The following is a 14,202-nucleotide window of genomic DNA, read 5'->3' on the forward strand; positions in this document are numbered from 1 at the left end:
CACTACCCGCTATCCATCAATCACCTCAAAATAATTAAATTCGGGGATCATATTTTCAAAAATTTAAAAATTGTTTTCAAAAATGTACAACAAATTGAGAAATAAAAATACCAAAGCGTGGGGTAATTTTAATGCATCTGGCAATCAATCTGGCACACTTACATGGATGTGTCGCCGCCATTAAGGCTTCACTCAATGTTTAGGCGATATACCGTCCGTCTTTTTTTATACGTCCATGTTTGTATCTATTTAATTTTAATCAAAGCTGTGTATACTTGTTCTCATTCTTGTCTTATCAGCAAGAAGCTTATATCTAATACACTGGAGATTGCACTATGAACGTTGACTTGTCACGGGAAGGTATGACCTTGAATGACGCCTGGTTGTTTTTTTGTCCCTTTCACACCTAACTTGGCAAGTTGGTGTAAAAGGGATGTAGGAACAACCAGGCGTCATTCTTGCTTATCAGATTGTACATCCTAATGCAAATGCATTACTTTGTTAAATATTATAATAGACAATAATTAAGAACATCCAAAACTAAAGTGTCCACTAAAATATTTAGCAATCCAATTTAAGTAGTTATGTATTTATGAACAAATAATTACATCAGAATTAATAATCGCAATTATTTTAAACATTCAAATGTCCATACATATGAATAAATGATATCATCATAATATTAATAATCACAATTGTTTTATTTCCCATTTGTTGCAACCCTAGCATATTTTGTTGTGGCAGCGTAAGTACCTACCACAGGTACCTACGATGGCGGCGACCGCGGCATCGCGCGACATCAAAGGCGTTACCTTACTGTAGGAAATAGTATTGTAATACTGTGTAATATTCTTATAAAATATGACAGTGACAATAATAATTGTCAATGTCAATACCAAGTCAATCAATTTTGTCATTTGTCAGGTAAAAAATTGAAATTTATATTTTTTATCGCGGTCGAACGTCAATAAATTAATATTTTAGGTATTGATTTTACAAGAAAGGCGAGCTTTCAAAATGAAAATAATAATAATTAAAATGAGTTAAATCTGAAGCCTGAGAGTGTTCGGCAATAAGTCTACTGTGATGGTCTTTGTCTTCTTTTTATAAATTTAGCAATTTTCCAAGTGCATACTAGGTTATTATACGTTATTATTATGTTTTCTAATAAGTATACAAAATTATCATATGTAGTGCTCTTTACTGCTTTGTTTTTTTCGTTTTTAGGGGAAGTTTCTCCTGGAGGTGAGAATTTTAAATGTATAATGTATATTTTGAATTATCAATACACTGCAGCAAAGACAATAATCTTATAGGTATTTGCTTATATTTTCAGCTAATGATTTGCACTTTCACGATGGTTCAACATCAGCCGACGTTATCGGGGGTGATGTGTTTTTTGAAATCTTAGAGCCTCCTGAATTGAGATACTCTTATCGTATAAGACCTGCCAAAGACTTTGGTGGCACATTTGTAAGTATGAAGAAATAATTGTTGAAAACTAATGTAATCTGGTAAAACCACCATCATTCCCAAGGGATCAAATTTATTTTGTTTCTTTTAGCTTACAAATTTAAAATATCCATTACCCTGTTCATAATGTTTACCTTAAAAATACTGATTCATATAATATTTCATTGCAATGGGCTGTGGCCTGTGGGTGTATAAAGATAAAAAACAAAATTAAGATGTAGTTATTGTCATACAAGATCCAGGCCAAATTTTTTTGTGTATATTTACAACAAACAATTGCTTTCAGTACATCAAAGAAAGTGAATTTGAAATATTTTGTCAAGCAATTACATAGTTTATTACATTTAAACAAAAATAGAGATACATATGTCATCTTAATAAAATCTTTTCTAATATATATAAATCTCGTGTCACAATGTTTGTCTTCAATGGACTCCTAAACCACATAACCGATTTTAATAAAATTCGCACACAATGTGCAGTTCGATCCAACTTGAGAGATAGGATAGTTTAAATTTCAAATCGTTTTAGAGAAAGCGGGCGAAGCCGCGGGCGGTAAGCTAGTATCATATATGAATCAATCTATATTATATAAAGTACTGTATCAAACTTTTAAATAGCTTTTCAACTGCTTTATTAATTACAGAATTCGACCTTCCGCATGGAAAAAGCAAGACTTGTCCCAACAGATCCTATTAATAGTTGTTCTGATATTTCAAACTCTGAAGAGGTTGATGGTAATATTGCACTCGCAGAAAGGGGGTAAGCAACATTTACTTGATAAGCAATTTGAAGCATATAAGAACATAACACAGAAATTAATGAAAAATTCTTTTGTTAGATAGCCTATTTATTGAGGCTATATGCTATAAAATATAAATCATCATGCTAAGACCAACAGGAGCGAAGCACTGCGGATAAAACTGCAGGGCACAGCTAGTATCTGCTAATCAGCAGAATGCTTTGTATAATAATAATTTTATGAAAGATAAGCTGTAAAATTTTTGAATTAAATAACTTATAAGTACCTATGTATATTGTAGTATCATGTAATAATTTATTGGTGTATAATAAAAAACATCATCAAGATATTTTACAAATTATCAGACTGACAGACAGACAGACATTTCAAATCTTTGCTTTTGCTTCTTAGCTTAAAACCTATTTAAGAATATAAATGGTATTGTGCATAACCTTATTTCTATAATCCATTTCAGGGATTGTTCATTTGTGTTCAAAACAGCTGTAGCTCAAATTGCGGGAGCGAGGGCCATCATTATCACTGAATCCATTCACCGATGGGATGACTCATTGGATCATTTAATAGAAATGGTGGATGATAAGTAAGCAATCTTTTTCCTATTTGACAATGTATAAAAATATTAAAGGCGAGTGATATGAGTTTATATATTATAGGTTGTATACATATAATATGATTAACCAACTTACCAAAAAGGAGGGGGTTGCTTAATTAGACCTTTTTCATATGTAAATAATACAATACAGGGTGTAATTTTTAAGTGTGCACAGGCGATTATTCCGTAACTATTACAGATATCTAAAAACTTTAAACTGACATCGAAAGAAAATAACTAATGAGTAAAATGACAATAGTAACTTCTTAAAGATAAAACTAGAAATATCCAAAAATTTTACATTAAACTCTTCCAATCCATTTCCAAAGTGTCTTTTTAGTTAGTTTGTCATTCTTATATCTGGAAAAGGAGGCTGTACACTGCTCTTAAAATAGTAAAATGTGTTTGTCAATGTATAAAATGTCAGTATAAATAGAACACATTAGCCATATAAAATACATATTATATACATTGGATCACTGATTTTATTAATATTCTAGATTGCTAATCATAGTAACATTATGGTGCTTGGTTTCATTAATTTTAAGCGCTTCCAGAGCTTTCATTTTGTGTATATTTTGAGTTTCTTGTAAATATTTCACCCCATTTTCTATGTCGAACGAGTGATCATGTTTAATAAGATGTCCAGCGAATCTGGAACCTGATTTCGTCTTCTTCTTTCCACAGCAGGTAATATATTTTTAATTTGTATCATATATATATTTTAATATTATGTATGTTTATATATTTTTTGTTGTCATTGAACTCCTAAATGGCTTCACGGGTTTAAATTAAGTTTGTTTCAGGTGAATTTAGCGTATATATGTACAATTCGAAGGTGAAGGAAGCCGCGGGTAAAAGCTAGTGAACTATGAGTTCGAATGTTATTCGTGCTAGCTCAAGCTATCTAGAGGTGCTTTCACATACCTATACACATACCTTTGAAAAAATCAATATATTGCTACTAATAAAGTGTATTCTTCTATGTTTTAAGAAATATAAACGAATATAGAAGTACAAAATTTATAGCATTAGTAATTTTAAATGACTGTAAAAAATAACTGAGCAGTTTGTAATTAACAAACAACTGTTTGGAAATGTTATTTTGTACACAAAACAAACTCTCATCATTTGAATTGTAATCTCATACAAAAATTATATAAAAATCTTTTATTCAAAGAGTTGTTTGTCAATATAGTAACAGGTTATAATAACTTAATAGTGATTAACGCCCCTAAATAAAATTGTAATATTTCCAGAATGCAGATAGATGTGAATATCCCATCCGCTTTCTTATTGGGAAGAAATGGAGCCACAATCATTAGAACCCTCAAGAAATTACATTTGCAATATGCAGTTATAAATATTCCAGTGAATATGACATATATCCCTATCAATAAAATGAATCAACCTCCTTGGATTACTTGGTAAAAAGTACAGTATTGTAATACATTTTTAAATATACTGTATAGTGTATACATAGTAAACTCTTATGTAATATTTATTAAAATTCTGGTACAAAATAATTGATTTACTACTACAGTAGAAAAAGGCTAAAAAAATTGCGTTTGAACTTGCCCTTAAGAAAATAGACTAATACAACAATACGTATTTTGTACATAAATGTCTGAATCAAACTGTTACTACCCATGTGTAAAAATGAACCTTATTGCAAATTATAATTATATTACAGCAACAGAGAGTAGAGAGAAGTCAATAATAATGCTCATTAGAATATAATCTTTAGGTATTCATTAAAAACATAGCTCTACCAATTCTTTTTTTTTAGTTATGTACAAGGTACAAGGAAGGTTCATATGAAAAAAAAGTCGTAAAAGGGCCAATAGGGCAGAGGTAGAACAGCATCTGCCAGGGCAACTAGAAAGTTATAATTGAAATATCGGGAAACTTCAAAAAAATTGGTGACCCATCCAATTTATTACCTTTCTAACCGTTGCTTACGAATACTGTACTATTTAAAGGACATGTCGCAGTTCAGTCTATATAGTACTCTACTATAGTTATAGTAAATCATAGTTTTGAATACTCAATCTGTTTTTATGTTTTAAATTGTGCAACCAACCAACTTAGTTATGTATGTGAAAATTCATTCAAATTCAAATAATTTATTGTGTGTATCATTTGACCAAAAAACTAAAATGATCAACCATACTGATTGAATGTAGCAAGCCAAAATATTCATAGTTTGTAGGAGTTGATATACCTGCTTACTGCAATTATTTATTTCCTTAAATAAAATGTCAGGATTGTAATTTCTACCGTGGTACATTATCACGATTATTGTATGTTATCGAATTGTAACAAAATCGCTAAATCGAAACATATTTTCGGCTCAATAATTATTTAAATCAATTATTTATACACTAGTTAAATGCATGTAGATTAAACAAATGACACTAGGCTGCAATATACAGGTGTCCCACTATTACAGGTGTCCCACTTTTACTAAGCGCGAAGGGCCTTGTAGTTTTGCATACACTGATCACGTAAAAAATAGAAATTAAAGACTTTTTAACGGATTTTAAACGCGATTTATTCATTCTATTATTTTCCCGACGTTTCGAAACCACAAATCCTTGCCAGAGAAAATAAATTTTTTCCAAGACTTGTGCGCGAGGCTATTGAAATTAAAAAACATCCAAATTTCAATAGAGAAGATGGTTTGAAACTTTCTAACACCTGGGATCCTGTTATTAAGAATTTAAAATCCCATGTCAAACGTACCAAAAGACTAGAAGACACGATCAGCCAATACTGCCAACATCCGGAAAAATACTCCAGATACCAACTACGGAGGAATAGGTGGAGGTAGTTCACAAATAACAATTTTTGAATGACCATCAAGACGTACAACATCTCAGTCTCCCCGTGACCACGCTCGCTGTAAAGTGTTCGAAACGTCGGGAAAATAATAGAATGAATAAATCGCGTTTAAAATCCGTTAAAAAGTCTTTAATTTCTAAATGTATAATACTCGCGTAAAATCAAACCCTAGAAAATACCACGTAAAAAATACTTATACAACAAAATTACGACAAAATTTTTTTGCTAAATTTTTCCTGAAAAATCATGTTTTCTTCTCTAGCTTCGCGCAGTCGGCATATACCGCTTCTCTAATGTCATTTTGTCTATGAAAACATAATCTTAAACGATAGCTCACGTGCTGGTGGCAAAGTTGGGCGGGTTGCTTGTTATGGGTGACACAGATAGTTTTAAAAATTCATCTATTGTTTTTTCCGTAATTAGTAAAGGATTGTTTAGTTTTGGATTGACTTGAATATGTACATTCAAAATAATTTAGATATTTCTTACCTTCCCCTTAAAATCCTATAAGAATACTGTTGTCTTTAAAATAAAAAAAAAATTGCAATTTTTTTTATCAATAATGTACATTTGCTTCTGGGAATGGGTCCCCTAGAAATGCTAGTCCATCATAGTTCAAAGTGAAGTATGATAAAATAGATCTTCTTGTTACCATAAGGTACGCTATCATTGTGTTCTAGCGTAGCAATTGTACATTCCTATTGTTTAAAACGTTGATAATGTTTGAAATAAATGATTTTTAAAAATTGATTGTGTTTCAATAACATCTTCCTTTTACAACTCCTTTATAGTTACGCTATTGATTTTTTTTTTGAGAATACTAATATTATAAATGCGAAAGTAACTCTGTCTGTCTGTCTGTTACTCAATCACGCCTTAACTACTGAACCAATTTGCATGAAATTTGGTATAGAGATATTTTGATACCCGAGAAAGGACATAAGCTACTTTTTACCTCGGGTCATAGGATAGGTTTTATACCGGAAATCCCACGGAAACGGGAACTATGCGGGTTTTTCTTTGACTGCGCGGGCGATGCCGCGGGTGGAAAGCTAGTCGCATATAAAATGAGTGTTAATATAAAAACTAAGGGAATTTTTCTTCCAGTTCAGTATAAAAACAGGAGGTAAGTATTTGCCAGTATTTCAGTAACAAATCATGCAGAAAAGAAAGGGGCAGATGCATTAGATATACCTACATCTGTTTCTCTGATCGATTTTCTCTAGGGACAAGTAGGTGATCAGCCTTCTGTGTCCTACCAGACCGAGACATTTTATTTTTTTCGTCTCCACCGGGAATCGAACCCAGGACCCAGGCGGTCAAATGTCGCAAAATTGTTTAAAAAAATTTAGATTTGAGACTTTCATCAATTGCTAGTCGAAATAGGTATAAACAATGACCTATTATACTAGTAGACGCGGCATACGCCAACATCATTGCACTAAAAAACAGCGTAATTAATACATACCTACTTACTAACGCATTATCACCAATACAGTTGTTCTCTCTTTCACTCTCACGCACGAGACACAATACATGTCTCACTCATGTACTTCGTAATAACAACTGCCGATTAAAATATAAAAAGAACGTCCAGCCACGACGCTGAATGGTGCGTGACTAAGGGAAACTCGGGCACTTAGCTGAGTTTTTTCTTTCCAAAATAGAGAGCGGGTAACGTATCTAGCTTTTTTATATATCATAGGGTATAAAGGTATTTTAAAAGAATCAATACTGGAATGACATATTTGCGTGTGTTTGTAATATTGCAGCATGCGATTGTGCTATTATGATACGATTCCCAGAATGCAACCGGCGGTGCTCGGAATTCCATTAAGGTCGTAGATGTATGCCATAATTCTACGGTTGTTCCACGAAAAATTAATATTTATCTAGGTACCTTAATAAACTTTCACTCGTGTCTTTTGTGTTACTAATGCATTATCGTCATTACTGCGATGGAATTTGATTGAAAACTATAGAAAGTAGAGCAAACAAAAAGCCAGATAATTGCTGATTGAGATATTTATAAAATGATAGTATAGTATTTGTTCTTTATTTCAATAACAGTAGAAACTATAATGTTTGAAAAAAAACTACTATCTTCTCGGGTGGAAGGTAGCTTTCCATATAAAATAGCGTTACAAAAATAACATAGTTACTTAGTTATGTGTATACCTAAATATTATTTTTCATTTAACTTCAATGAACAAGCTAGGTATTTGGATAAAACTACATAGTAGTTAACAAAGGCCTTGTAAATATTAGCTAATGTTCTCATAACACTAAGCATAACACAAATACCGTCAAATTCATAATTCATACACAGCCCGTAATCACAGCCACTTTTACCGCTTATATTGATATCAAAGGAAAACATTTATCGCGCTATGAAAGCTGTAGTGTAGTAGGTATGAACATCAGTATGCAATGTCGTAGCTGAGGCGGCGTCGCGGTGCCGGCCAACTGTATAAAAAATTCAGCACTACTCGTTTCGACTCCACGTACATTTTCCCACGTTATTACTACTTGTACTACCTGAAATGTGGGGCTATTTCCAGAATATTCTAGGCTGAACGCTGTATAGGGATCGTGTTTGTTGTCTGGACTATCAATGTAGATTTCTGCTGTATACGAATCGAATATAGATGGCTTATACATTAATGTTAATAGTAAAGATTATGGAAGCATTAAGAGACATATCATTAAAAAAATAGTTTGTATCGAACTGTATTATGTAACTAGCTTTCCGCCGGCGGCTCCGCCCGCGGTTTCAAAGAAAAACTCGCATAGTTCCCGTTCCCGTGGAATTTCCGGGATAAAACCTATCCTATATTACTCGTGGATAATGTAGCTTTCGAATGGTGAAAGAATATTTAAAATCGGTCCAGTAGTTTATGAGCCTATTCATTACAATCAGACAAACAAACAAACAAACAAAGTTTTCCTCTTTATAATACTTAATAATATAATTTATTATTTCCTAGAAAGCTTTCGGGCTGCAAAGCAAAAAATTAATTAGGCATTAAATGTCAACGCGGAATTTTATTTAGCGAACGTTCCTACATTGTGTTGACTATTGAGGTAATAGGTATCAAACTTAAATGTTAATAGGTTTTCGTGAGAATTATTTTTACGTTAATAGACTCTCACTAGAGAGATGTTACATACAGTTTATTACGCATTGTTAGCATTAGAAAGTAGTTTATAATACCGTGTTAAGTAATTACGTATCCTATAGGTACCTAGGTGTAAAGTAGAAAGAAAAAAGTGCTAGATCTGTGGAAAAAAGTCACGTTATTTTAAAAGTAAATTAGCAATAATAAAAAAAAAAACAAGCATAGATAATAAAAAATGTCCATTGGTAATAAGGTAGGTACATTTATTAGTTTCCTCTTATCTAATTAGAGAATTTTCATAAATTTCTAATCGAAATAATACAATGAAATGTAATTATGTATATAGGTAGTATCTCTACCAAATTCTATATTGTACCTAGTTTAAAGTATGTTTGTTATCCACTACGTAGATATGGGAAAAACACGCAATGCGCAGAGCACAGACTACTAACTGCGCCAATCTAAGGTTAAGTAAAATGTACTTCTGTAAAGTATATTCTCTTCAATTTAGAATTATTTGTAATTAAATCGCATTTGATTTGAATATCAAACAAAATAAACATAGGTACTAGGTAGGTACCTATCCTAATTTATACCTACCTGAATCTTGAAGCAGAACTGCAGTACCTCATCACAAACTATCTACATATTATAGGTAGAAGAGGTAGGCGGTATTTTTTATTTATTAAACTTAGGTATTAAATATATACTTTATCAATATCTACTTATCTACTGGTTAGTTGTTTCGATTGTCTCTACATTATTTGCTAATCGTACAAATGTGTTTTTTCATTATCACCTACAAGGTTAAAGGAGTATCGCACCCTGTTAACAAAAAAGGCAATTATGTAAGCCATAAAAGATCGATAATGAATGAGTGACGAATGTTATGCGGGCTCATTGCGTATGCGCATAGATACGCCTAATTTGAAGTCTCGCCTGAACAGGCTTGAAAAGGTTGTTATATCTAAGAAATGAAATTGTATACAGCAAAACACTTCATAAACGATAAGAAATGTAAGTACCTAATTCATAAAAAAACATAGTTAATCAGATCGTTTTTTTATAGTAAAGGTAATTTATAAGCGTTTTTGAATTGGATCGCAATGATAATTTAAATACCTACAAAATTTATGCTAGCTGAAAAACATCTCTTCAGTTTTCCTTAGTTTAATTTTCATAAGTTTATAGGTTTCCAAATTTAGTACCAATTTGAACTCAACAGTGAGTCATAGAACACGATGTCATTGTATCAAATCTAGTGTGATCTATCCACAATCTATCAGATTGTAACTCTTTGTTGTAAAAAACATTCTAGTCATAATATACTGGCAACACGTTGACACGATCAAACAGCGATAGAATATATATGAGTGCTTCATGTAGTTCACAATAAACTCCATTATTTAACTGTATCACGCTCTAATATCCTCCGTATTTAAACCGCACACAATGGCCAGTTACGCCCGTCGATTTCTCTGCTGCGAACAATGTTTATGTAGAAAAAAACGTTTTGCGCTTGGGCGGCCAAGCGCGGCGGTTACGGCGTGTGCGCCGTGCTCTATGCACGCTAGCTTCGATGCGCGGATTGGGTTGCGCACACGCGCGATCATTTTCCTATCCTCTTAAGTTCATCGAAGCCGGCAGCTTGATTGGTGTTATTACGTAAAGAATACCGTTGCAATTCCGACGCATATGGAGTTTAAAAAAGTTGTTAATGATTATTCATAAAAGTTGCTCATTCTGCCTTTGTTATTGCATATATGAATGTTTCTTTTTTGTTTTCTGGAATGCAAGGTATCCTTCCATGCTTCTTTAAAAATACAACTGTCATGATGAAACCTTAGCATTCGTTTTATATGTTCTGTGGAATAAACTATAGATGGATTTATATGGCCTTAGTAGGAAAACTACAAAACGAAGTACCTAAGTAGATGTCGAAAATGAGCAAATGTTCATGTTACGCTAAAAGTTATTCAACACTAATTGCGTTAATATCGGTAAATGCGTCGTGACCTAACCCAGATCACAGTGCAATGGTTCTAATTGTTGTCGGTGAGATGCTAAGGCGTTTGAATAAGATTTCTAATTGTCGCAATTAGCAGCTATACGGGCTCAAGGCACTTCTTAATTTATAAATAATTTGGGTAACACCTAAATATTTCGTAAAACACGAACTGCTTTAAGTTCCATGCATTTGTTCTATGTTTTTAGTACGAGTGTGTTTTTTTTATTCGCATTTATCGAGCATGCTTCTGTGTAAATTGAGTCACGCACGCTAGAAAGAAATATGAGTGGAACCTAGAAGGTATTCGACTTACAATTCAGCAGCTTTAACAGATTGCAGTGTAGCTAATTTATATGAAAGGCCTTAAAATTATTAAATACCTGTCGATTTCTTTACATCCTTACACACAGGTACAATAAAAAGCTTAAGCGTCAGAGATTACCTAATCATTCTTAAATTAATTTTCTGAACGCTATTTTAGTAATTTCAGTTGCTCATATAATATTAAAGATATTAAAATAGTATAAGGTTATTAAAGTCACGATGAGACAATCAAAAATACTTCCAAAATTCGTTAGCAGGCTAATTGAGCTTTGGTATGAATGTAGATTAAGTACTTACTTTATTACTCATTGTGAAGTATTTAACTGTTTAGACAAAACGTTCATTAAGACAATTATTCTTTCATAATATCTTGGAAATAATGATGGAAATTTTGTAAAAGGATAATCATTTTAAAATTGACATAAGCTTCGGCCAGTGAAATCAATTCTTTAATCCCCTCAACAAACCAGCGGTTAATAAATAAATATAAAATGTAAATTGTTCCGGGGCTTTGGGTTGTATTTGTAAATAAGTAATGCGGAGTAAGCTTCTTTTTATATGATACTCGTAATCCACGGAGAGTTCGTTGATGACATGAATTTAGCATTTTATCGTTGTATGCAAAGCGATGTTACATTCGAATAATTTTTTGCGAGCCCTATATTATTAACCTCAATGCTGCCAATTTTGTATGGAATGGAATTTCCGGGTACAGGATATGAATACCATTAGAAAGATTCTGCACGTTTATTTGGTGAGTAGGTATCTATGTGCTAATAGGTAAGTAGATAGGTTACGTTACATACATTAAGTCTACGCTTTCATAGTTTTACCTCTCTTTATATGTTCTGTGGTTTTACCAATATACTAGGAACGTAAATATTGATAACTTATCTCTATTGTACAGGTTTCGTACTAAACTTTTAACTTGTTTCACTTTCAATGTAACACTCTATATGACAATAAGATACACTGCGATAATCCTGGCTATAATCTATACCGCTATACGAATTTCATCGATATTATACCAGCCGATTGTAAGTAAAAGGCTAACGATGTTTCAGTTGAAGGTCGGTTATAAGAAATTTCATTTAAAAGCAACCAGATGATTCAATGAATTTTATTTTTTTATATGTATAATCATACCAAAACGATGTGCTGTATATAATACTTTATTACCGTTACGAATTACAACATATTGTTACATTTTATCATTATTTGGCCTATCATTACAATATCTTTTGATCGTAACAATGCGCTATATGTTCCAGATCATTGATCCTTGACAGAGAACAATAAGCTATTAATCCAAGGACAGTTTATAGGTCTACTGAAACAATATGTTTGTAGTGACGCATTGTGGATGCTTACAAAATTATTGTAGCTCCATAAACTATGCAGGAAACTGTAGCAATAGTTTAATTAAATCTTTAAATAGGTACAAGGTACAATGGAGACAAAAATGGTTTATAATTATAAATGAAGTATCAGATAACAAAAATGTACGGTGCTATTGCGACTGAAAAACTTAAAAACGGTTCTTAAAAGACATTATAAAATATGATATTTGGTGATTAATATTAGGTATATATAATTACTTTACATGAATTAACTGGCCAATCCTGCCTTTGGAATACTACGGAAGAAATAAACATACTTTCTTGCTTCACTCTACGCGGCGTAGACCCTATATATTTAATTGTTTTAGGTACATATAACTATTGTAACTAAAGTGGATTTGAAGATATAAATCGACTGTTATTGCTATATTAGTTATTATCCTCCTAATATTAGATTATATAAACAATATTCTAGTAATTAAGTAAGCGTAAAATAACTTAAAACTGTTTTGAAACGCTCTCATTCAATCTTCTGAATTGCCATAGCTTTATTTGGTGACGTGCCGTCTAGGTTTGATTAAGAAAGCGATATAAACTTTTGATAAATAAAAAAATTCGGTTGATTTTTTTTTTGTCTAGATTCATATTATTATGTATTATGGTTGTCTATTAATGATGTCCGCACTTTACAGTATCACATATATGAATAACTCAAACGAAATGATAAAAATGTTGCAAAAGTAAGAGTGAAGATATTATTTTAATACCAGCAGTAAGTTAAAGTAACTTCTGTATCGACTTTAGTACCATACTTGTCAAAACACCTGCACCGCGCATGCGTCCCGTATGACAACACTGCACGCCATCGACATAACCACACCACGCGTAGATTATCACGTGAAATAATTCGCACATTTATCATATTATGCACACCTAGTGACTCCAAGCAATTCTGTACCTTTCATTTGTTCACTACAAACAAACAGTGAATATAAAACCACCCCAACATAGGCGTGCTACGCCGTTTTCAGTTGTGTTTTGTGAAATTGAACTTTAAACATCATCATGGACTTAAAAATCGTGCAATTGGACTATTTCGTTTGTGTTTAAGTCAATAATATAAGTGCAATGGACGTAGTGTAAGAACAAAAACATTTAGACATTAGTTATCTAACAAATACATATCATTGTGTGCCTATAGTTAAATATCCCCTATACATATTTACATCTTTATATTATTGAGCAGTATTTAAAGACGTTTTATAAATATATTGACTTTCATATCCTCTATTTTTCATTCTATATTCAAGCAACGGCGAAAGTGTCCTTTTTCGTTCGGTAAGTACCTATTTATTTAATATTTTTCAACCAATTTAATTGAATTTTATCATTGGGCGTAAATAATATTTATCAGTGTCGGTGTTCAGTTGAGAAAATAATGTAACTATAACATAAATATAAAGCTTAACCTGAAATCAGAACCTCTTGGCGCTTTTGTAGAGCCTTTATAGTAAATGGACTACAGAGGCTCTATGTTAACAGTTTCTGTTATTGTCCATAGATGGCATTAATATAAATAAAGTTATGTATAGAAAAACATTGAAGAAGCTAGTGGCTAGAGTATTAAATGAAAATTAGTACTGTAATTGTAAATAGATGTTTGCAAATTCGGAATTTTTTATGAAAAACTTTTTGCTTCGTGCTAAATTAAACGAAAAACTTTATAAATGCTCTGTGAC

At 32.1% G+C, this 14,202-nt stretch overlaps 1 protein-coding gene across 2 annotated transcripts; it reads left to right on the forward strand.

The window, feature by feature from the left end:
* The first annotated feature begins 917 nt into the window (after positions 1-917).
* On the forward strand, positions 918-5,339 carry LOC123696582 (PRADC1-like protein). 2 transcript variants are annotated; one of them, XM_045642856.1, is made up of 5 exons: positions 918-1,245; positions 1,337-1,473; positions 2,120-2,235; positions 2,691-2,816; positions 4,085-5,339. In XM_045642856.1, the coding sequence occupies exons 1-5, from the start codon at positions 1,158-1,160 to the stop codon at positions 4,257-4,259; spliced, it is 642 nt and encodes a 213-aa protein (XP_045498812.1). In that variant the 5' UTR covers positions 918-1,157; the 3' UTR covers positions 4,260-5,339. The 2 variants fall into 2 exon arrangements, with proteins under 2 accessions (XP_045498812.1, XP_045498814.1); XM_045642858.1 differs by having other exon boundaries at positions 919-1,245; positions 4,088-5,339.
* Positions 5,340-14,202: the final 8,863 nt, after the last annotated feature.

The sequence above is a fragment of the Colias croceus genome, chromosome 13, assembly GCF_905220415.1.
Source record: "Colias croceus chromosome 13, ilColCroc2.1".
In the NCBI taxonomy this organism is placed as follows: Eukaryota; Metazoa; Arthropoda; class Insecta; order Lepidoptera; family Pieridae; genus Colias; species Colias croceus.

Bases quoted from the DNA above. Each gene is read 5' to 3' on its own strand.
- LOC123696582 (XM_045642856.1), top strand. From the start codon at position 1,158: ATGTTTTCTAATAAGTATACAAAATTATCATATGTAGTGCTCTTTACT. The intron at 1,246-1,336 runs GTGAGAATTTTA...TTATATTTTCAG, and splicing joins AGGGGAAGTTTCTCCTGGAG to CTAATGATTTGCACTTTCAC. The intron at 1,474-2,119 runs GTAAGTATGAAG...TATTAATTACAG, and splicing joins AAGACTTTGGTGGCACATTT to AATTCGACCTTCCGCATGGA.